Source organism: Argopecten irradians, chromosome 1, assembly GCF_041381155.1.
Source record: "Argopecten irradians isolate NY chromosome 1, Ai_NY, whole genome shotgun sequence".
Classification (NCBI taxonomy): domain Eukaryota; kingdom Metazoa; phylum Mollusca; class Bivalvia; order Pectinida; family Pectinidae; genus Argopecten; species Argopecten irradians.
Window position 1 is genome coordinate 59,977,127 of NC_091134.1, and position 25,360 is coordinate 60,002,486.

Here is a 25,360-nt window from a genome sequence, read left to right on the forward strand (position 1 = left end):
AATTACACAACGTCCAGGCCAGAGGTAATTACACAGTTACGATAACTTAATTACACAACATCTAGGCCAGAGGTAATTACACAGTTACGAAACCTAAATTACACAACATCCAGGCCAGAGGTAATTACACAGTTACGATAACTTAATTATACAACATCCAGAAAAGATGTTATTACACAGTTACGATAACTTAATTATACAACATCAAGAAAAGAGGTAATTACACAGTTACGATACCTAATTTACACAACATCCAGGCCAGAGGTAATTACACAGTTACGATACCTAAATTACACAACATCCAGGCCAGAGGTAATTACACAGTTACGATACCTAAATTACACAACATCCAGGCCAGAGGTAATTACACAGTTACGATAACTTAATTACACAACATCCAGGCCATAAGGTAATTACACAGTTACGATACCTAAATTACACAACATCCAGGCCAGAGGTAATTACACAGTTACGATACCTAAATTACACAACATCCAGGCCATAGGTAATTACACAGTTACGATAACTTAATTACACAACATCCAGGCCAGAGGTAATTACACAGTTGCAATAACTTAATTACACAACATCCAGGCCAGATGTAATTACAGAGATACGATACCTAATTACACAACATCCAGGCCAGAGGTAATTACACGTTTACCATAACTAAATTACACATAATCCAGATCAAAGATTTTTACAGTTACGATAACTCAATTACACAACATCCAGGCCAGAGGTAATTACACAGTTACGATAACTTAATTACACAACATCCAGAAAAGAGGTAATTACACAGTTACGATAACTTAATTACACAACATCCAGAAAAGAGGTAATTACACAGTTACGATAACTTAATTACACAACATCCAGAAAAGAGGTAATTACACAGTTACGATAACTTAATTACACAACATCCAGAAAGAGGTAATTACACAGTTACGATAACTTAATTATACAACATCCAGGCCAGAGGTAATTACACAGTTACGATACCTAAATTACACAACATCCAGGCCAGAGGTAATTACACAGTTACTTTACCTAAATTACACAACATCCAGGCCAGAGGTAAGTACACAGTTACGATACCTTAATTATACAACATCCAGAAAAGAGGTACACAGTTACGATAACTTAATTACACAACATCCAGGCCAGAGGTAATTACACAGTTACGATAACTTAATTACACAACATCCAGAAAAGAGGTAATTACACAGTTACGATAACTTAATTATACAACATTCAGAAAAGAGGTAATTACACAGTTACGATAACTTAATTATACAACATCCAGAAAAGAGGTAATTACACAGTTACGATAACTTAATTACACAACATCCAGGCCAGAGGTAATTACACACACAGTTACGATAACTTAATTATACAACATCCAGAAAAGAGGTAATTATACAGTTACGATAACTTAATTATACAACATCCAGAAAAGAGGTAATTACACAGTTACGATAACTTAATTATACAACATCCAGAAAAGAGGTAATTACACAGTTACGATAACTTAATTACACAACATCCAGGCCAGAGGTAATTACACAGTTACGATACCTAAATTACACAACATCCAGGCCAGAGGTAATTACACAGTTACGATAACTTAATTACACAACATCCAGAAAAGAGGTAATTACACAGTTACGATAACTTAATTACACAACATCCAGGCCAGAGGTAATTACACAGTTACGATACCTAAATTACACAACATCCAGGCCAGAGGTAATTACACAGTTACGATAACTTAAATTACACAACATCCAGGCCAGAGGTAATTACACAGTTACGATAACTCAATTACACAACATCCAGGCCAGAGGTAATTACACAGTTACGATAACTTAATTATACAACATCCAGAAAAGAGGTAATTACACAGTTACGATAACTCAATTACACAACATCCAGGCCAGAGGTAATTACACAGTTACGATAACTTAATTACACAACATCCAGGCCAGAGGTAATTACACAGTTACGATAACTCAATTACACAACATCCAGGCCAGAGGTAATTACACAGTTACGATAACTTAATTATACAACATCCAGGCCAGAGGTAATTACACAGTTACGATAACTTAATTACACAACATCCAGGCCAGAGGTAATTACACAGTTACGATACCTAAATTACACAACATCTAGGCCAGAGGTAATTACACAGTTACGATAACTTAATTATACAACATCTAGGCCAGGGGTAATTACACAGTTACGATACCTAATTACACAACATCCAGGCCAGAGGTAATTACACAGTTACGATAACTAAATTACACAACATCCAGGCCATAGGTAATACACAGGTAAATTACACAGTTACGTTAATACTAATTACACAACATCAGGCCAGAGTAATTTAAATTACACAACATCCAGGCCAGAGGTACACAGTTACACAGAGTTAAGTTACGATTAACAACATCCCAGAAAGTTTACACAACATCCAGGCCAGAGTAATTACACAGTTACGATAACTTAATTATACAACATCCAGAAAAGAGGTAATTACACAGTTACGATAACTAAATTACACAACATCCAGGCCAGAGGTAATTACACAGTTACGATAACTTAATTACACAACATCCAGGCCAGAGGTAATTACACAGTTACGATAATTTACAAACAAATTACATAACAACATCCAGGCAGAGGTAATTACACAGATTATTTACGATACCTAAATTACACAACATCCAGGCACAGTTAGGTAATTACACAGTTACGATCGAACTTAATTACACAACATCCAGGCCAGAGGTAATTACACAGTTACGATATAATTACACAACATGCATAGGTAATTACACAACGATACCTAAATTACACAACATCCAGGCCAGTAATTACACAGCAACTTAATTACACAACATCCAGGCCAGAGTAATTACACAGTTGCAATAACTTAATTACACAACATCCAGGCCAGAAATTACAGAGATACGATACCTAAATTACACAACATCCAGGCCAGAGGTAATTACACGTTTACCATAACTAAATTACACATAATCCAGATCAAAGATTTTTACAGTTACGATAACTAAATAACACAATATCCAGGCCAGAGTAGATAAAAGCATCACCCGATGTTGATTGTTTGTAATTTTATATGACATTTTAACTGCAACCCCACGATGTAACATTAACAGTTGTTTTGATGTAATTAGTTCCTTGAGATCGTCTACACATACATGTACAGAGTATGAACATTGAATAGCTTGAGAACTTAAATGCTTTAATGAATCAAAGCTATCCAAGTCGTGTTTCTATGCGTTAAAAAACTTCTTGTTTGGTATATCAGTCATCCTTTATATAATATGATTCGATCAGAGACCGATTTCATCAGCATTCTCTAATTTGAAGGAATTTCTTAAAGTTAATGATACTGGGACATGATTCACTACCTTATCCAAAACGTTTTGTAATTAATATACATATGGTGATTATGATTCTGATTGGCTGTCCACAGGTATCCATGGAGAACACACCGAGAGTGTGGGAGGAGTGTACGATATCTCCAACAAGAGGAGACTTGGTCTATCCGAATACGACGCCCTCATGGAGATGAAGAAGGGCGTGGAAGCTGTTATCGCTGAGGAGAAGCGGTTGTCTTAAGGTCAAAGGTCAAGGATGACTGTTATAACTTACGGTACTTTAGTACTGTAGTCGTTATACAGCGCAATATCAATCGAGATATGACATGGAATAAATAGATACATATATAAATAGTGTTGTTTTTCAGTGATATGGTTATTTTAGAATGCTTCGTTCTATAATTGAATAAATGAACAATAAAGTTTTTAGTCAAGTTAGAAATGGTTCCGTCAAATGTGGAACAAATCCGCGTGATCGTATGGACGGATAAAGCACACGTTTATTCAGCAGTAGTTTTCCGTCAGTATGTGGGGCAGTTGCAGGGTAAAAAGATATAGATTGACAGACTCTTACATAGGTCTGTCATGAGGACAGGGATATCTCAACCCGAGTGAAAGATTTTGGCTTGTCAACCCGAGGCTTGACAGCCAGAATCTTTCATGTAGTTTTGAGATATCCCTGTCCACCTGGCAGACCCATGTTTGATTTTTATTCTCTAATACTTTAACAAAACATTATGAAAATACAGTCATATAGAAATATTTTCAAAGCACCGCCATCATAGGAACGTCGCTACGCGCCAAACTTAATGACGTCGTCGACAATAGTTACTGATATGTAATGATGTTTAGCGCATGTGATCTGTGTTTTCCCCGGTAAAACACAGAGTTATATTTTCCCTAAAAACCGAAGGATCATCATGTCAAGTATGGGAGAAATATATCATCAGCATAATGTTTCACTTCAATGTGTACATACTCATACTAACACAGCATCTATCCAAAATTGATTTCACGTTATAATTTTTATAGATGTTAAGAACCACAGATTTAAATTATTTTGTCAATAAGTTGATAAACAAAATGACGATTGCTTCTGTTAATTAAATCCCTGTTGTCATTAGACACCTAATTGATAATCGTTTTTGAGGGATAAAGAATATATGTACTTCTAAAGGTAACAATGATTAATCATATAGGTCAGTCCCGTAGAAAACTATCTTACACAGGGGATATAAAACAGCTCACACACACTAAATATGTACGTGGCGTTATCACTATGTTTTAATTCAATTTTATTGCATTACAACTTTTCGAAGTTTCGAAGAAAAATAAACATTGGTCTGCCAAATGGACAAGGATATCTCAATCTTTGTCAAAGATTTTTGGGCAAGCCTCGGGTTGACTAGCTAATTTTTAACATGGACTGAGATATCACTGTCCACTTAACAGAGCCATATCAGATCTATTACATGTAATTTTACCACATCGGACAGAAATAATCGTACTTCTGGTGAAGCCTCTGATTAAATATTCATGATGCTACTCGACGGTAGACATTTCTCTATCCCACCTGCTCGCATCCTCGATACTCCAGGGGTTATTTTCACTGTCGTTATATTCACACCTGGACTATCTGATTGTTAAACTAAAGGCTCTTTGTTTGACGACAAAAGAGCAGGTAGTTTGGCCCTTTGATATACATCAAAAGAACTGAATGACGGTACACTGTGTGGTTTTGAAGTTTAACGTCTCTTTCTCTCTGTAATCTTTAAATATCTGCAGACCGTTGATTGTTCAGGGGTGTATATAACGACAATGATATTAGGAAGAAAGATGACACCGATACCATCAGATCAATTTCCTCAATACCAATGGTCTAAGTAAGTAGATGTTCATTTAAGCATTATTCACAGTATATTTTAGGGTTATGAAGTCATAGACAAAAAACGGGCGGACATTCTTTTTCATAGACGCGAAGATAACTCAGTCAGGTACTAATTGGCACAAATTTCCGTAATTTTACTTACTTTTATAATAAAACGAATTAAGTTGTGGCGCATTGATATCTTATCCAATAATTCAGGTTGGCCAATGACTGCCGCTTTTAAAATTCCCCGCGAAAACGTTTTGTATTTATGACGTCATAATACGTGACACAATTCTTTCGGTCTATGGAAAAATAACCTCAAAGATCTAACCAATAAAAATGAGTGTAACAGATGAAATTAAATTAAATTATTTTCACATAACCAGGAAATCCTCAATTGTATGATACATATAGGATCTTTATGATGTGCTCTTCTGAGAAGCCAAAATGTTCTTGTATTAAACCTTTTTTCTCATATAGATTTTTGGAAATAGCAGTTCATACCATAAAAGAAAATGTAAGAGAAAGCATATATCCGTGTGCTCGTTTTTGAGCTATTGTCACTCAAATATACCTAGTTGACAAAATATTGGATTTTATGGGAACTTTGCCGTTTTGACCATATACATGTACACAAGATAGTAAAGACATGATTTCCTTATGAGGTATTTGACGTGTATGGATGTTTGTAGAATTCACTTTCCAGTAGTATTCTTTGAAAATTTTTAAGGAAAAGATGTTTATTTTGTTGAAGTTATGATGGTATAATGGTCATGGAGCACGTGTAAATTATGTAACCCCGGCGAAGCCGGGTTACATAAAATTTACACGGGTTTCATTATCATTATACCCTCATAACCTCAACAAAATAAACATCTATTCCTTATATTTACAGTTTTCCACGTAAATGAATATTATCAATTCCCGCGGCAGTTGCATATTTTTTATTAAAATACACATATTTTTTTTCACTCCCGTCATCGTCAACGAATTCGATTTAACAGCTGATTGTAATCGAGTCATTCATATGTTCCCGCCAAAAGTGGGGTCATGATCCCACGTTGCTACGCAATCGACTATTCACGTAACAATAGAATCGCCACGCGTGTTGTGCTAACATTATGCACTGATATTGATAATACTAGAAAGCATGGTTATTGAGTCCATGTTAGTGCAAACTGTAAATATACCTGTTTTGATTAATATGACTGATATTTTGTCTTAGAATAACAACATATGCTTCCCCTACCCCTTAAGGTAGGTCCATACTTTTGAAAATCGCGCCAATTCATATGACGCTATACCGGAAGTTGCGGAGGTTGTTTTGAATTCCAGAATGGTTTCCGATACGCCACGACATCACACTTGGATATTTTTTTCAATAGGTGAAAATTGTCTACATATAATATTGAATGTTTAAAATCATTAAATAAATCAAATAAAAGCAGTGAAGTGAAAATTATATGCTATCTCTGAGGTTTTTGCGGTCCCTGTCGTAAATGGGAATGGATTTTTAAACACCGGAAGTACCGTTCGTCGCTATAAATCGTAAGAGGGGACCCGGCCCGACCGAACATCCGGAATTCTAAAAAAATCGCATACGGATTTCCTTTAAACACACAATTTGGAGAAAATCATAAAAACAAACAGACATAAACCAGATATAATATCACAAAAACAAAGAGACATAAACCAACTGATGTGGAATGTTTTTTGGCGGCATGATTTTCAAAAAATAATCAATTATAACCCATCTTAGCACTGGATGAAATGGGGGTAGGGTTGCGAGTTACAAACTTCAAGCTTACAAAATTGTGAAATTTTGATCGAGGACCTCGTGTTTTTAGATGATATTTGAAAAACCTATTACCTTGGGAATATCATATACAAATATTGTGAAATTGACATGGGTTTTCATTTCCTGTTTGGCCTATTCATTGATTTTTTACTGGAGAAAATATGGCAAAACATGATAATTACGTATAGAAACGGTCCTGGGAAATAACAAAAATTAGTTAGCATTTGTAAAAATAAAATAGTTTTGTATATTGTTCTATCGTAAGAAAATTAGGACAAAAAATCAACAGGATCGAGACTACATTCACCCTAATATTACAGAAAACATAATTTTATGAAATTTTTCTATTTTCGGTCAGCAAATTTGCAGGGATGGTATATTTCAAGCTCAAATATCTCAAAAAGTAGTTCGAGAACACCCATTTATCTTTATAGATTTGAAATCTACATGAAAAATGCAAGAAAATAAGACCTATTAGAAAAAAATGACATGGGTTTTCCCAAAAGTATGGAGCTACCTTAATTATGAGCTACAAAATGCGCAATTTTCAGCCATTTTTGCCAGATTTAACCCATTATAGAAAAAGTTCTGCTTTTAAAGTTTGTTGTTCTTTCTAAATCAGGCAGAAAAATGAGGGTCCGCATGCTTACTTTTTTGCCCCATTTGAATATTTGTTATTTTTTCAGTATTTTTGAGTAAGAAATAAAAGTGCTCAAATTACCATTAAATGAAAAAATAAAGTGACAAAAGTGTATCATTTCACACACTCAGCTTAATATTTTAATTACCATGAACTTAGTAAAGATTTACAGCAAAAAATAGCTCGATACAGGTAAAATGCTGGCGCAGTGATGATTTAAGTAAAAACAATTTCAGTAAAAAATGGTAAATCTGTGACAACTCAAAGCGAAAAAGACAAAATTTCAAAATGGCCGCAAAATAGGCCAATTCTTAAAATCCCCGTATAAAAAAATCTACTGAAAATAGAAATGTATTATTTGGCAGACAGTAAAATAGGGTTATTGAGAGTACAATATTTCGAAAACCGCTTGGTCAAATCTCAAATAAAAGCCTTAATTAACAGTTTATCAACCAATCTTTCAGTGAGCAAATTTTAAAGTTGCTCCACCGCTGACAAATGGTATTTTTCTCTCCATCAAAAACAAAAGCAGACGATTAAGTATCTTTCTTCGGTTACAAAAATTACCTACTTTACACCATTACCACCATTGAAAAGTTTGAGCTTCAAATTTTACTTAAAAATACAAATATTAAAAATAATTTATTGCATCCCGAAAAAAATCCGTGGCACTATGCCCTATGTAGAATGAAGTACTGATTACGCATGCACAAAGAGCACATTAAATTACTCTATATTATTTTTGTGTAAAGTAGACATATATATACAGTGCTATACACGATTAAACACCAATTATTGTTCAAATGATGAGTATCGTTTATGCTCTGTCGGCGGTGAAGCATCTTTAAAGAAAATTAAACGAGGGGGAATTTTAGGCCTTACTGTATCGAACCACCTTAAATAAATAATTGTTATTTATTGTTGTGAATCTAAGCTAAGAAGTCGTGTTATTTTCTTGATTTGGTTGCTTAGGCGAGCAAAGATCGAAACTTCGAGAAGAGTTTCATAAAATCATATTATAAATTAACTTTTTTCGATTTCATAATTACGAAAAATCGAAGAAATTCAACTTCAAAATACATCGAAAAAATCCAAAGTAAGCAGCCATTCTGTCCTACCATCCCCGAGTCATGACGTCACGTTGTTTTTCCTGATGTCATATGATTGTTTCTGTCATGACACCACATAGGGTTTCCTGTCAGACACAGTCAATTAGTGACATAAGTCATAAGTCATATATATATATATATATATATATATATATATATATATATATATTGTCATAATTAGCATTGCATCTGACAATATATCACAATAGAATACAAATTATGTGTAAATTATTTATTCTAAAATTGACATTTACATATTGTTGTACAGCTGCAATAGATCAATGACAAATTTAAATAGCGAGTGATCTAAGTATTGTATAATTGTTAATGTATACCCCATTCCATAAAAGGGTTAAGTCAATTTATTTCATTTTAAATGCATAACATAATCCGCAAAAAAATATCAATCTTTAAATCTGTCGTCGTACCAAAGTGCACTGTTTTAATGTTCTTCTTAAGATTTCAATCAGAAAAAATCTAAACATCACAAGGAAGTCAGACTTTGCGAGATCACAGTTCTCCTCGGCTAAATCCAAGAATGACTCTCATCTTTTTATCTGAAATGAAATAAGTAACACCTGAGAAAAAAGACACCCCGTTATCTCCTGACATGATGTATGATTCTTTTTGGGGAAAATATGTTGTAAAAGAAATAAGACTTAGTCGAAGTAAAGATGATATGGATGGTAACTATACGGAAACTTTTGATAGAACAATCAAATTAAGTAAAACTCCGAAGCTTATCGACATTCTGATGTCATCGCAAAGAACACCACAGTCGACCACAATGGCGGCCAGTTTAAAATGAAGGTATGTCTACAAACATCGAGTTTCAACAACTTATATATCAATATTATGCAACAAATCAATATTTACAAATAGCCACAAAAAGTCATGTGATTGTTTCGTATCATTGGCATTTTCCCTTTTTCAGGGGTTATACGCGTAATCTATTACGCATGAAGTTTAGAACCCTACGAACAAACTCGATTTATACAATATCAACCCTATATTTCTTTACATCAGTTGACTTGTAAACAAATGAAGGATTCCTAAACCATATGAAATCCATTATAATCCGTAAAACAATTGCGGAAATACTTTTCACGTAAACTACTGTAATGCATCTTGTAACGACCATTACTACTCTTTATGTACAATATGTGATCAGAGTATCAGATATTTAAGAAATGATTTTTATTGTGTGTTATTTACTGGTGTGTAAACTGCATTTTTGTACAGATATTTTAAATGACGCGCGTTAACGTTTAAATGCAGAAAGTTTGTTCATTTATCAAACGTCTGAATTACCCTAATATCTTTGCCAACATTGTAAAGGGAAAAAATGGAAAGTTTTCAAAGGCTACATGTATCAAAGCTTGGAAATTCATATAAATACTTTTACAAATACGAATAAAGCTACACATATTTTGAAAAGTGCAATACTTACAATACATAGATTATTTTAAATTTACGCAGACAATTAAGAGCTCAAAATGAATTTTGTAAATACTACCTGAAATCATTATATTCACATCAAAAGTGCAGTGAAATGTGTACATACGGTCAAACCATGAACCCAAGTTATGGTCTAACAAATTTCATTTCACATTTCTACAGTGTTATCAGTAATTGTAAAGTGATGTCTGCAGATATGTATCATCTAAACATACATAAAGGATAAAAGAGAACTATTGCAGTGAAAACAAATCTGTATGTAATTAAACTTTATAAGACATGCTATATTTTGTTTAGGCCCTTGAAGTTACAGCAAAGAAAACGTTACAAATAGTAACAAATAGAAAGTTTGTTCATTTATCAAACGTCTGAATTACCCTAATATCTTTGCCAACATTGTAAAGGGAAAAAATGGAAAGTTTTCAAAGGCTACATGTATCAAAGCTTGGAAATTCATATAAATACTTTTACAAATACGAATAAAGCTACACATATTTTGAAAAGTGCAATACTTACAATACATAGATTATTTTAAATTTACGCAGACAATTAAGAGCTCAAAATGAATTTTGTAAATACTACCTGAAATCATTATATTCACATCAAAAGTGCAGTGAAATGTGTACATACGGTCAAACCATGAACCCAAGTTATGGTCTAACAAATTTCATTTCACATTTCTACAGTGTTATCAGTAATTGTAAAGTGATGTCTGCAGATATGTATCATCTAAACATACATAAAGGATAAAAGAGAACTATTGCAGTGAAAACAAATCTGTATGTAATTAAACTTTATAAGACATGCTATATTTTGTTTAGGCCCTTGAAGTTACAGCAAAGAAAACGTTACAAATAGTAACTTGTTGCAATATTGTACTTTTGGAATAAGACAATAGGAAACCAGAATAAGTGTATGCCGTATTGTTATATCCTACTCGGACAGGTGAGCGTACAGGTGATTGGTAACTTACCTTGTAGTCTGATTTCTGTACCGCTACAGACACCAATGTATACAGCTTATGATATGTTACATTTACCACCTTGTATTTTAAACTGTTCAGACCGTCTGTTTTATATCGCTTTGTTGCTTGCTGCAATAGTTTGAATCTAGAAGAAAAGACATAATAGATTTATAGATAACACGATACCAAACTGATAATGAAGGCAGAAGTTTTAACGGATGGTTTTTCATCAATACATTTCCATTCCGGTTGCGCATTTATCCTTTTAATTTTTTCAGTAAGTTACGAAAGTAACATACATTAAGTTTTCATATTCACCTAACATCATCAATATTGGTAGGGCTTACAATTTCTTATTTCTGGCAATGTGTAAAAGATACAGTGATCGTTTAATTTTGTTAAGTTATGTTTGAATTACAATAACGGATATAAATCTGACTGAGGCTAGGTATTATTCAGTGTATGTCTTTGTACATTATATATGGATGAGGAGATAGTCGAAGAATGCAAACGCAAATTTGAAACAGATATCAGCACATACAACGATATAAGGCGACACGTTTATATAAGCATCAAAGGAAAACCGACCGTTTAGATCTAGAGAGGAAAAAAATTAACTCTGGACCTTTTCTAGGATCTTTTCTAGGATCGCTCTCCATTTGGATACTATAGAAATCCAATATAACTACGTACTACCCATGATAACAATATAATTCCCTATTCCAATAGCTAATGAGAGGTCGAAATTTAGATATCTTATTCGAAAACCCTGTATCTATGAAAACTAGATTTCATATTTGAATATCTAATGAAATCGAGATTTCACACCCAAATAGCTAACGAGAAGTTGAAAATGTAGTTCCTGCTCCGATAGCTAGTGACAGGACGAAAACAGTATTTTATATTCCAATAATTTATGAATGAGTGGGTGAGAATGTGATTCGCTATTTTCATAATTATTTAAAGAAATGTGATTCCTGATTCCAATTTCCGATGTTATGTCACGTCTGTTAACTTTCCCCAAGTATTTACACGGAAAGAACATATATGATGCATACATTTAATGTTAGTTAGTACATTAATATGATTTTGGATTCTTAGAATAATATTTTTCGCCGTATATAAGATTTGTTTATCTTTACCATATACCTGTACCTACCTATTAGGGTTCTGTGAGTTGCTGCTTTCATGGTTATGTTTGAACATTTTGTACCTTGCAATATTCATAGGATACCTTTCCACTCTGTATCCTTCAGCTCGGACCCTAGAATTATATACCAAACAAAGATATTCAGGCAAAATACATCCATTAAATATTTTGTTGTATTTACTATAAAATTACATTGTGGATGTTGTATATATAGAGGCCCCTATTTCCCGAAACAGACTTAAGTCCAAAACTGACTTAACCCAAATTTTTTGACTTTAATACAAATTAAATGTCTGCATTTTTTGAGAAATCGGAGCCTGAAGAGGACCATTTGGCTGGTCTATGTCGTCATGGTTGTAACTGGTTTAGAAACATAGTTTTTTTAGTTAGATTCAACTAAAACGAAATCAGTTTCAAATACTAATGGTATTTGGTTGCTCTGTGGGCATCCTACATCCGTTAAAATCTCACCACCTCCATCTCTTTACATGATGGTCAAATGCGATTACTTTAAGAATTTTATCTTTTCACTTTTTCGTAACTGATTAAAATGTTCATTTCCTAATATTCCTCTTTACTGTTGACCTTGTGTGCAAGGCTTTGGGTTCTGTCCCTTGACTGAGACACATCGTTGTGTATGGAAGTGGTAAATGGAAGCGGCAACCTCTATTCCTTTTAAAGATGATTGGGCGGTTGCCCGGCAATCAGGTATGGGGTGCTGTTGGAAGTCTTAGTCAGTATACTTTGGTGAAATAGCACAACAAGACACGGCATGGCTCCCAAAACAAACAAACACCACACGCAACGCATTGCATATAGGAGAGCCGTCCTCAAAGTACAAAATCTGTTAGAAGGACGGAATATCAATCCACCGACCACTATGATCGTATAGAATTATGGAATAAAGTTGTATTATCTCACCTTGCACTGATATCATCGTCTTCTCCTCCCCATCCAAAATATTTGTTCGAGAATCCGTTTATCTTTAAAAAGGCATCTTTGGATATTTGCGATACACCTCCGAATATATTACCATAAGGCAGTCTGAAACATAATTCTAGTAACTTACTCATTCACGCATCACATGATTTCAAATACTTTAAAATAAATGAAGTGAAGTGTCTGATGTTTGTTTTAGAAAAAAATATGCCATAAATAAAACTAGACGATTGTAAATAACGGGGAAACAGAAATGAAATATTACTGTTACGCTTGAGAAATTGGTTGCAAAAAATTAACTAGATAAATATTTAAAACAATAACAACAGAAATGTTGCTGGAAAGTGTAATTGCTGCGATAGAAACCAATAAGGCCTGAAGGGGGATAAGATTATACAATTAAATAAATTATCAATGAATTATGTGAGTGAAACACGGGGATATCAGGATGTGTAATACCGTTAAACAACATGGTATTGTCTTGGAACGTTAACTTTAGAGAAAGAATATGATTAGTCACAGCTGTACCAATAACATATGGTCCATGGGTTGTTCCGCTTCTGTCTGATGTATCATCGATTACGCTCAAATGACGATATTGATACATCGTTATATAGGTATATGCTTTGATCCTTTATATCAATCATTATGAAATCTTGATATAAATGCAAATTAAGATTTCATTATATATATATATATATAGCATAGAGACCTATAACGATGTTATTGTAACATATTTATCATAATTCGATTTGTTGGATTTTTACGGTAGACACAAAAGAAAAATAATACTCGGTGAGATACGTTGCCATTTGATATGATCAAACCACAAAAATATCACCATGTTTTATATGTTTTTCTTCTTTAATCTTATGAACGGGGTATAAATACTGTATAACATACAGCTGCCAGCTTAGAAATAACAAACGTCTGAAAGATATCTAACAATGTGTCTTCATTAGTGAATCATGTCTACAATCTAATCACCCTAGCTGTTACATGAAGTTTATATAATTAAGGATACTATTACATGTTTTATATGATAAGCCTAACTAAATTTTATCTTGTGAAAAACCATGGATGATAAGATATACAGCAATAAAATATGTTTTACCTATATTGAAATTTATCAATAGCTGCCGACAGATGGCGTGGCTGTTCTCCACATCCGTAATGGATTCGATCGTCTTCCGGTATAAGGTCGACATCATGAAACACGAAGCAATTGTAGTCATATATCTTCACAGATTCGGCATAACCAATGTTCATCAACAGTGCTCGGTTAAAAGTGTTGTTCCCGGACTGTTTTCAAAAACCATAAAAATCCCATTTTAATATATATAAACAAAAGATGGCACTTAATCGTAATATTGGATGTCGTTGTAGTCGTCCTCTTTAATGTTTTATTATATGATCATATTTTTGGTACACATAAAATATTACAAATCTTTCACTAAAAAAATTAAACACAAAATCAGGAAACAGTTCAGCCCTTCACACCATGTGCTAAACAATATGTCCTATGTGTAAATTGATCTTGATTTTATGTTAAGAACTAAATGGGGTTTGATCTTGATTTTATGTTAAGAACTACATGGAGTTTGATCTTGATTTTATGTTAAGAACTACATGGAGTTTGATCTTGATTTTATGTTAAGAACTACATGGGGTTTGATCTTGATTCTATGTTAAGAACTAAATGGGGTTTGATCTTGATTCTATGTTAAGAACTAAATGGGGTTTGATCTTGATTTTATGTTAAGAACTACATGGAGTTTGATCTTGATTTTATGTTAAGAACTACATGGGGTTTGATCTTGATTTTATGTTAAGAACTACATGGGGTTTGATCTTGATTTTATGTTAAGAACTACATGGAGTTTGATCTTGATTCTATGTTAAGAACTACATGGGGTTTGATCTTGATTTTATATTAAGAACTACATGGGGTTTGATCTTGATTCTATGTTAAGAACTACATGGGGTTTGATCTTGATTTTATGTTAAGAACTACATGGAGTTTGATCTTGATTCTATGTTAAGAACTACATGGGGTTTGATCTTGATTTTATGTTAAGAACTACATGGGATTTGATCTTGATTCTATGTTAAGAACTACATGGAGTTTGATCTTGATTTTATGTTAAGAACTACATGGAGTTTGATCTTGATTTTATGTTAAGAACTACATGGGGTTTGATCTTGATTCTATGTTAAGAACTAAATGGGGTTTGATCTTGATTCTATGTTAAGAACTAAATGGGGTTTGATCTTGATTTTATGTTAAGAACTAAATGGGGTTTGGTCTTGATTTTATGTTAAGAACTACATGGGGTTTGATCTTGATTTTATGTTAAGAACTACATGGAGTTTGATCTTGATTCTATGTTAAGAACTACATGGAGTTTGATCTTGATTCTATGTTAAGAACTAAATGGGGTTTGATCTTGATTCTATGTTAAGAACTACATGGGGTTTGATCTTGATTTTATGTTAAGAACTACATGGGATTTGCCACGAATTGTATTCCACCACTGTAACGATGTAACTTCTACTTTAGAAGAAAGATACTTAATGATACATTACAAAACTAAAACAAATACACTTGTTACCGACTAATTAGCTATGAAACAAAGTTGAGGATGATTTCAACATAATGATGGAATGATGATTACTTAGAAACAAATTGCAACGATGCATCATACATTTCACATGAATAAACCGATTATAATCAACGCATGTTTAGACTTTATGGACTACACAAATTGGATGTTGATAGGCATCTTTATAATGTTTCATTTGCTAGATAGTAATAAATAACTCATCTGTATAATGTTCCATTAGCTAGATAGTAATAAATAACTCATCTGTATAATGTTCCATTTGCTAGATAGTAATAGATAACTGTCTTGATAGAAATTAGCTTGTGAGAAGGTCAATGGATGTTAAAATGGTATTAATATAAACTTTTTATTCATTCAATTATCAGGCGTACAATACAAAACAATCAAATAGATATACATGTAACATGAAATGGATTCAGAAACAAGTGTTTACACTTATATTAATCCGTCTCCATTTTAGAACCATCAGTTCTGTACGGTAATTAAGTGGGAGAATGAATATGAAATTTAGGTATTAGGAAATGAAGAGATGAAAAGGGGAAGAGAAAAAGAGAGACTGCCAATGCCATTGTTCACTTTAAATAAATACAACTGTGAAACGATAACTACAGAAATGAATCATAGAATCAATCGAATCTCTTGGAGCCGATAATGGATTGTTGGACACATGTAAAAATCAAAGAATGTTAGTCAATGGTTAAATCATTGTCGCCAAAAAGTGATAGTTCTGTTGTAATAGGATGATTTAGGACAGTAAAGGAACTATTACGAAGATCGGAAAAAAGTCTACAATGTAATAAATAAAATGTTCGTTTTTTCATCAATTTGACAGTAGGAGGAAAGTGGACTGTTTATTAGATTCCTACGGATCAAATAATACTTAAGTGAACTGCACTCCATCCTCAGTCTCGCATGATGAATCTGACCCAATCTAATGCCGATAAGATAATATGGTGGGACTTGGAATTTTTGTACGTTTAAATGAGTTTTAAGTTTTGTTATTAAGGGACTGATTTTGATTTCAGGAAGTGCATTCCAAAGATTTATTACAGATGGCAGAAAGGATTTCATGAAAAGGCTTGTGCGACAGGAAGGTGGACGGAAGTTATTACCTAATCTATTATTATGATCATGAATATTGTTGTTGCGCTGGGGAAGTATTTCTTGAAGATACTGTGGAAGGAGACCATGAACTATTTTATGAAAGTGGATAATCTTGTGATGTTTACGTCTTTGGGGAAGCCAGCCTGTCTCGAGATATAGTTTTACCCTACTAAGAAGTCTAGTTGCACCAGTAACTATCCATGTTGCTTCTGATTGGAGATCTTCTAACATATCTGATTGAGGTTTGGTAAGGTTGTCCCATATTGTGTCGCCATATTCAAACATTGGACGAATCAGAGAAAACATACAGATTGAAGGAATGCACGATCTAAAGTGAACTTAAATTTACGTTTAGTTTGGGTGAAATTTTTGATTTGAGGAAATGGATGTGAAGTGTCCACCCACCATCTCCCGAAAGAAATAAACCAAGATGTTTATGTGAGGTAACAGCAGTAAGTAAGGTATTATTCATATTTAAAGGAGGATTAAGCGGGATATTATTCTTTCTAGATATTAATAAGGTTTCTGTTTTTGCCGGATTGAATTTAATCAACCACTTAGTTGACCATTCATCATTTTTTCTTAGATCGTGATTAAGAATATCTGCAGTATTTCCAACTGTATCAACAATGACGTATAATGAGGTATCGTCTGCAAATAACTTTATATTAGCTCTTATGTCTTCCACAATATAATTTATGAATACCAAAAACAAAAGTGGGCCATTAATTGAACTCTGGGGTACTCCGGCTTTTACATTTGACCAATTAGAAAACTTACCATTAATTACTACTCTTTGTTTGCGATAGAAAGATAATTGCTGAACCAATTAAGAAGAGACCCTCTTATCCCAACACATGACAGTTTGCATAAGAGCCCTTTGTGCCAAACACGATCAAAGGCTTTGCTAACATAAAAAATACCATTGTTATTTCTTTACCGTTATCTCATTCAGATAAAATATCATGAGTGATAGCCAGTTGTTGATTTACCGGTAAATCCCCATGTTTAAATCCAGATTGGTAAGGGGATAGCATAGAGTGGGTGTGTAAGATGTTGTAGACATATTTAAAGACACATCTTTCCATGAGTTTACAAATAATAGACAGTAATGAAATAGGTCTGTAGTTAGTTAAGATGGATTTACTTTCTTTTTTGTGCACAGGCGTGACATAAGCTGATTTCCATTATGAAGATGAAGGAAAGATACCAGGTTGGAGAAATTTGTTAAATAGAGAACAAAGAGGTTTACATATAATATCAGCAGATTCCCTGAGTAATCTAGCATTTATAAGATCAGGACCAATAGCTTTAGAACAGTCAAGCTTCAAAATTGCATCCTTAACATCAGTAGGAGTTATGTCAATATTAGATAGATTGTGATTATGCCCATAGTCAATGTTAGGCAAAACAGTGTCAGTATCATCAATATTGGACTGGGAACAGAAAAAAAAACATTGAATAAACAAGCTTTTTCGAAATCATCAGAAATACAGGTGTCATTATGAAGTAGTGGGGGTATTGCGGAATTTTTACGATTAGGAAGTAATGAGTATACAGCTTTCTTACACTTCTTTACACTGAGATTAGAGGGTTTCCGAAGGTTTCCACAAAGATTATTGACATAAGCGATTTTAGCCTGTTTGATAGAATTGATACATTTATTACAAATTTGGCAGAAATTTGACCAGTGAGCATCTGTAGAAGAACGTTTGACTCTTTTGTGGGCACGTTTTCGTTTACGAATTAACCTTTTGATTTCATTTGACATCCAGGGCACTTCGAATGATCGTATAGTAATGGTTTTGTTAGTTATACAGGATTTAGATATTTCAAGCAACGTCTCTGTAAATTTTTTAACTGAGTCGTTAATATCATCAACGTCGATAAATTTATTCCAGTAAACATAATTCAATTTCCCTCTAAATAAATCATAATGACCCTTATCGAAGAGCCAAATTTTACGTTTAAAACTTTGCTGAATTGGTTTAATTATGTTAAAAGAACAGAAAGTAGGAGAGTGGTATCTAACCGGTTGGTCGAGGAAGCTCTCTCCAACAATACATTTATTAATTATGTTACTGTCACTAACACACACAATATCTAACAGTGAGTTAGAGGATTCAAATTAAATTTTCACTGAAATTATATGATGACAGAAGAAACATGATACCTGTTCGATAACGTAAATGCCGTAATTAATCTGCTGTCGCTGTAGAAACGGATGGATGTTGTATAGAAATGTCTTAAGCTGGTCCTGTCTATTCCTGTATGGTATGATCACAGCCACTCTGTGCCTACTGTGGCATTCCACTGGAGAGTAACGACCACCAGACTGCACCCACGAGTACTCCTTCTCTATATCAGGAAAAGACGGCGATTTCTTATAAGTAGCCAACGGACCAACTGTAACAAATATATATATATATATAAACTGTAACAAACATATGATGAAAGTTATGCTTCAGTCATATAAATATTCAAATCTATTGTGCATTGTGAAGAAATAAACATCTAATCCTTAATATATACATTGACAAATCCTATATTATCAGCAGTGTGGTATAGTGTCCATAGACAACATGTGGGTTTCCGAATGGAAATACAAATGTAAATACATGAGGTGATATAAATGTGTCACCATTGTCTTAAAATTATAAATTTCCTTACTAACACTATACGCCAATACCATATTTAAACCCTTCATCCTCCTTGTTTGAGACCATGCCAATTACACGGCTTATTATTATATTAATCAATTTGTCCTCCCTCAAAACCAAATAGCATACTCATCATGGTCTACACACTTTCTATTTAACTTCATGATGACGTTTCCTGTGATAATCATTTAAGTAATTGTCTTCATCTCCTTCCAAAACGCTTGCATAACATTGCTGAGATTAATAGGACAATAAGTTTGACTTATTTCATTTTGTAATATCTGTTATGTTTCCATGGTAATGGTTATTGGAATATACGTGACGTTTCGAATCATAGACATCAATATGTTATATCAATTAAGCAAGTTTGAAGCAACCAGAATCAACCAAATGATATATATCATCCTTCAAAAATACTGTATATCATACAAACCTCCAGTTAGTTCTATTAAAATTATTATTAGAAATTTGTGATACAGTCATAAATTCTAAAGATATAAATTTTTCACCTATCGACTAAGTAAGAATAAAATTGATCGAAAGAAAAAATAATAGTTATTGACCATTTTATCAATGTGTATGCCGAATTACCATGGTGATAAGAGATAAATAACCTTGAAGTAGTGTTATCATCTCTATTATATTATATAAAAGGATCAAAATATGTTTCCTTGATGCAAAGCATACATTAAACAGCTGAAATTGTAAATTTGCCCAAGTTTTGCTGTCATGGTTAAAATTAATACTTTACCTAATTTAGGGGGTTTCTCTGGGCAATCAGGTAGCAGGTTCGTAGTAGAGTTTGATGTTAAATTTATACTTCCATTTATGTGTACACTTCCGTTGAATTGTCTAACGATTCTGTCTACTTCCTTTGATATGTTCTCACTGTAAGTAATCAGGTTATCCATCCTCGAATGAATTCCGTAATATCCAATGTTTTCAAACAACAAATACACCACCAGATTAATAGCCGTTAACACTAAAATGGCAACTAGGCCGCTTTTAAAGGCGTCACTTCTAGAACAATTCGATAAACATCGACTGTGGTCTGCCATTCTGTGAATAGTACCTTATTTTGGTCCCTTGTTTGTACCAGAAGAAAAATATTTTCAAGAGACCTGGAAAAAGAAGAAAAATAATTTTTTAAATAGTCACCTAGAGGTTGATAATGCAAGGAGTTATCAATGATTACTGATCAGGTATGTTTTACTTGATAATTTACATTTTACACGTCAATGAACTCATTAACGATATGCACTGTACGCCATCTCTCGCCATATTCATTGATATAATTTAACAGTAGGAATATGTGTAGATATCTTGACTAAATTCACACTCAATTTCTAATTTAATGACAAAAATGAAAGGTGGTGACATATGTTTTACAACGCCTCACAAACCAATTCCTCTTACTGTATGTTGTATCAAACGCATCATCTGTCTTTTACTGGCATAGTAAATGCACACAAACGTACTCAGCACTCGTGTACAGTAAACCGCATGGCGATGGAAATAACTGTTTGGTGTTCAATTGATGTAACTTAATAGAAACCACATTCGAGTAACAGTTTGTTAGTTTGTAATTGGTCACGCATTGTTGATTCAGCAGACATATGTATACATTGACGAGTTAGAATATGTCCTACGATGAGGTGAGCTGACTCCTTCGCTGCAATGACAATATGCAGATATGTGTAAGAAAATTACAATGTGCTTTTAAACAAGTATTATTGGGCCTTTTCCTTTCTTTTTATTTTTACTCTGGTCAAAACGCAAGACACCTGTTCGAATGAAACTTCAAGAAGAAAACCACAGATGTGCAAACAAACAATATGAAAAGGCAATATAATGTTTTGATAGGTTTTATGCAACATTCGTATGTTAAACTAATCATATATGTTTAAAACTCTGTATTAAAATTCCTGTAAAATAAGACTTTTCATTTTTTTTATTTTTAGATAGAGAAGTAATTTTATAACTGGCACATCAGTTTGAAGAGGTTTCCATTCCTATAGGAATTTGTATATTACAACAAATTAATTTATGTGAGAAACAAATTGTCAGTTTATTTGAATAGATTATTATTTTAGTTATATATATATAAATATATATATATATGTCTTTACAAATGTTACTTTATGCTATACTAACAAAAACACAAAAGTTTAATGTCATATCATCCTCAGTTTTACTTCATATAGACTATGATATACTATCTAATGTAGGTATGTTATGCGACAAAATGGGGGAGGAATGTTTCCAGTAATTTTAATCGTCTATGCAAATAGATGTATATCTATTGTTTTGGATTAGAACATATATCAATATATCACAATTTGCAATATTACATGTAATTGAATAAATATATATATATGAGAAAAACGTTTACATCCTTCAATTATCTGACGTAACAGGACTAATACACTAGCAGTATATGTACATGTATGGAACATGACACAATGGAGATAACAAACGTTTCCAGTAATTCACACTCCATCACCCTTCAATCACGCAACGTAACAGCTGACAGTATATTTAGTTCGTTGAATTTTAGTCAACAACGAAACCATTATCAAACGTCTGGGACAAATTTCATACAAGCAGACTATTCTGAGAAAAAACCTGGTAAGATGGCTAATATACCAACCCACACGCCATTCTGTCTATCCTCCTCCGCCAGGAATTGTTTACATTCTACTTAGGACTAAAATAATTCATTTATCTTTACTATGAACCATAAAGAATAAACAACATTTTCAGTGTTTTAAAGTGATTTCCCAAAGTCTTCACTTATTTTATCATATTATTTTAGTCAGTTGTTTTAAAAGTAGCCAGGTATACAAATTGATTCGAGCTTACACCATAGGTTCATTAGAATTACTTGGAGTGCCAAATGACATGGTGAGTATGTTTTACCTTTTTGTGAAATTATAGTCCACATGAACAAGACATTAGTCGCCATATTCTACCATCGCTATAACAATCATTATCTTAGTATTATGTTCTGGTAGATGACCACTAAAGCAATAGTATCAGAGTACATAAAATTCTACAGTAACTAACCTATCGACGATACCAGTCATACTATAGTGCGTCATTCAATAGTTCTGTGTTATTTTAATAGGCTCCCCGCTCTGTATAACAGATACGGAACGAACACATTTGTTTTAGATTTTGATTTACCATTTCATTCTGTATCTTAGATCGTGAATGTATCACAGACGGTTACAGTTACATTGTCGAGTCTACCTTCCAAACCTAGTAATATGGCAACAAATACGTTTACAATTTCTCTACAACTGACTTCCGTGTAATAATGTTTACGACTCATATGAATCATGTAAGTGACTGGTCGATAATTCTAGTTAATCTGATAATTATTTTAATAATTACAGCAGTTCGATATTTGAACAGCCCTGCTGGATCAACAACAATAGATGATGGGAGTTATATAGACTAGTTTTCTGTCATAATAGAATACATTTATCATGTTTTTCCCGTGAATTCTTTCGTATTATAAACAATGACATTGCAATAAACCATGAACGTCCAGGTAAATAAAAGACCAGTTCGTGTATATATTGATGGCAATGCCTTTGTATTTCCATGTGTGTAGATTTCAAAAGGTTTTACAAAGGCAAAGCAAATTGATACCAAAACATCTATGTTCTGAAATTAATTTTATTTTCTAAATTTCCCTATTTGATGCGTATCATGTTTATAATATCGGTCTACCTGTAGTAACATGACAACAACCTATCGCTCTTGATTCTATGTACAATCTAAATATAAGAACTTATAGCATTGTTTAAATTGCACTATTCAATTATATGCAGCTCAATGAGCCGATAATATAATCAAAACAAAAAAAGTTTCAATATTTATATGGAGATAACGAAAATTTGAACTGTCGGTGATTATAAAGACAAAGGAAGAAATGATTGATTATCTTACCTTTATCGGCCTTAGTGTGGACACTGTTACTACCGAAATTTCTGTCCAGCGGTAAATATTGACGTCCACTTCATTTTCTTATTCAGATACAATACTTTTTTTCATGAAGTAAATAATCTTCACTTATCAATGACACGTTGTAATGTTGGCAGCAATTTTAGTTTTAATGCCTCCATTTTAGATCCAATATAGTGTTCACTTCCGGTTTGTACATGGTGATATCGTTAGATAAAATTCTGCCGTGTGACGTGCCTTGCTGATAACAGTATTTGTTGATCCCTTCAATAGGTAAACTACCAGGTAAGCGTTATCTTTGACGCATGCGCACTTGTACAAAGTCATGGCTTAGTTGGTAACTAAACCGACTTTAAGCAAATGTCTCAACGTTATCTTGATCATGTTGTAATGCAATCATATTGCTTTGCATAATTCTCAAGTCAAACTGACTTCATGTTAATATGTTAATATACTCTGGTTGAAAAAGTTGTTGTAAATAGCATTCTATAAACATTCAAAACAGTTAAAAATCTACCTTAGTAACCACCCCATATAAAGAACACCTGCCTTAATAACCACCCTATATAAAGAACATGCCTTAGTAACCACCCCATATAAAGAACGCCTGTCTTAGTAACCACCCATATAAAGAACATCTGTCTTAGTAACCACCCATATAAAGAACATCTGCCTTAGTAACCACCCCATATAAAGAACACCTGTCTTAGTAACCACCCATATAAAGAACATCTGCCTTAGTAACCACCCCATATAAAGACCATCTGCCTTAGTAACCACCCCATATAAAGAACACCTGTCTTAGTAACCACCCATATAAAGAACATCTGTCTTAGTAACCACCCCATATAAAGAACACCTGTCTTAGTAACCACCCATATAAAGAACATCTGCCTTAGTAACCACCCCATATAAAGAACACCTGCCTTAGTAACCACCCCATACAAAGAACACCTGCCTTAGTAACCACCCTATATAAAGAACACCTGCCTTAATAACCACCCCATATAAAGAACACCTGCCTTAGTAACCACCCCATATAAAGAAAATTTCATGCAATGATATATATATACCCGACTATAACAATACATGCACGATCGACCAATACGAAGACGGAACACAACACAGGCGCTCGATACAATGGCATATTATTCACGACAGCTACACGTGTACAAGATACACACGCACTCTTACAGCTAGCACAGGACCACGACACGATATATATTCCCATGAAACACAAACTATTTACAAGCCCTGCTACAATTGTATTTTGAATTCATATTTGTACATGTATGATAAACTAGTATATCACGTCATATATTGTAAAGGTCTGGTTTATTTTTATTTTACGTCCTATAAACAACCAGGTTAATTTAATGACGTGGCCGGTTTAGATGGTTGAAAACCGGAGTATCCGCAGAAAAAACATCGACCTACGGCCAGTATCTTGCAACTGCCCTACGTGAGATTCGCGACACAGACGTAGAGGGCTAGTGGTAGAACGCTCAGTATACCCACTCCGCCACCGCGACCACAAAGTTACGGTTAAAGGAATGATATCTTGATAAGAAAACTTTACTGGCAAACTTGTAGACTAAACTTTAAACGTTAATTAAGAATCATTAACATTAGATCTAGACAGCTCTGTTCACTCATTCTTCG

At 33.5% G+C, this 25,360-nt stretch overlaps 1 protein-coding gene across 3 annotated transcripts; it reads right to left on the reverse strand.

The window, feature by feature from the left end:
* Nucleotides 1-9,044: 9,044 nt before the first annotated feature.
* Nucleotides 9,045-23,908, reverse strand: LOC138335941 (beta-1,4-N-acetylgalactosaminyltransferase bre-4-like). 3 transcript variants are annotated; one of them, XM_069285167.1, is made up of 9 exons: nt 23,684-23,908; nt 21,205-21,398; nt 20,478-20,847; nt 19,240-19,472; nt 14,453-14,640; nt 13,321-13,443; nt 12,409-12,513; nt 11,259-11,394; nt 9,045-9,384 (listed from the first exon to the last, which is right to left on the reverse strand). In XM_069285167.1, exons 3-9 carry the CDS (start codon nt 20,782-20,784, stop codon nt 9,373-9,375), a joined length of 1,104 nt encoding a protein of 367 aa, XP_069141268.1. In that variant the 5' UTR covers nt 20,785-20,847; nt 21,205-21,398; nt 23,684-23,908; the 3' UTR covers nt 9,045-9,372. The 3 variants fall into 3 exon arrangements, with proteins under 3 accessions (XP_069141268.1, XP_069141251.1, XP_069141257.1); XM_069285150.1 differs by having other exon boundaries at nt 21,143-21,398; XM_069285156.1 differs by lacking the exon at nt 21,205-21,398.
* Nucleotides 23,909-25,360: the final 1,452 nt, after the last annotated feature.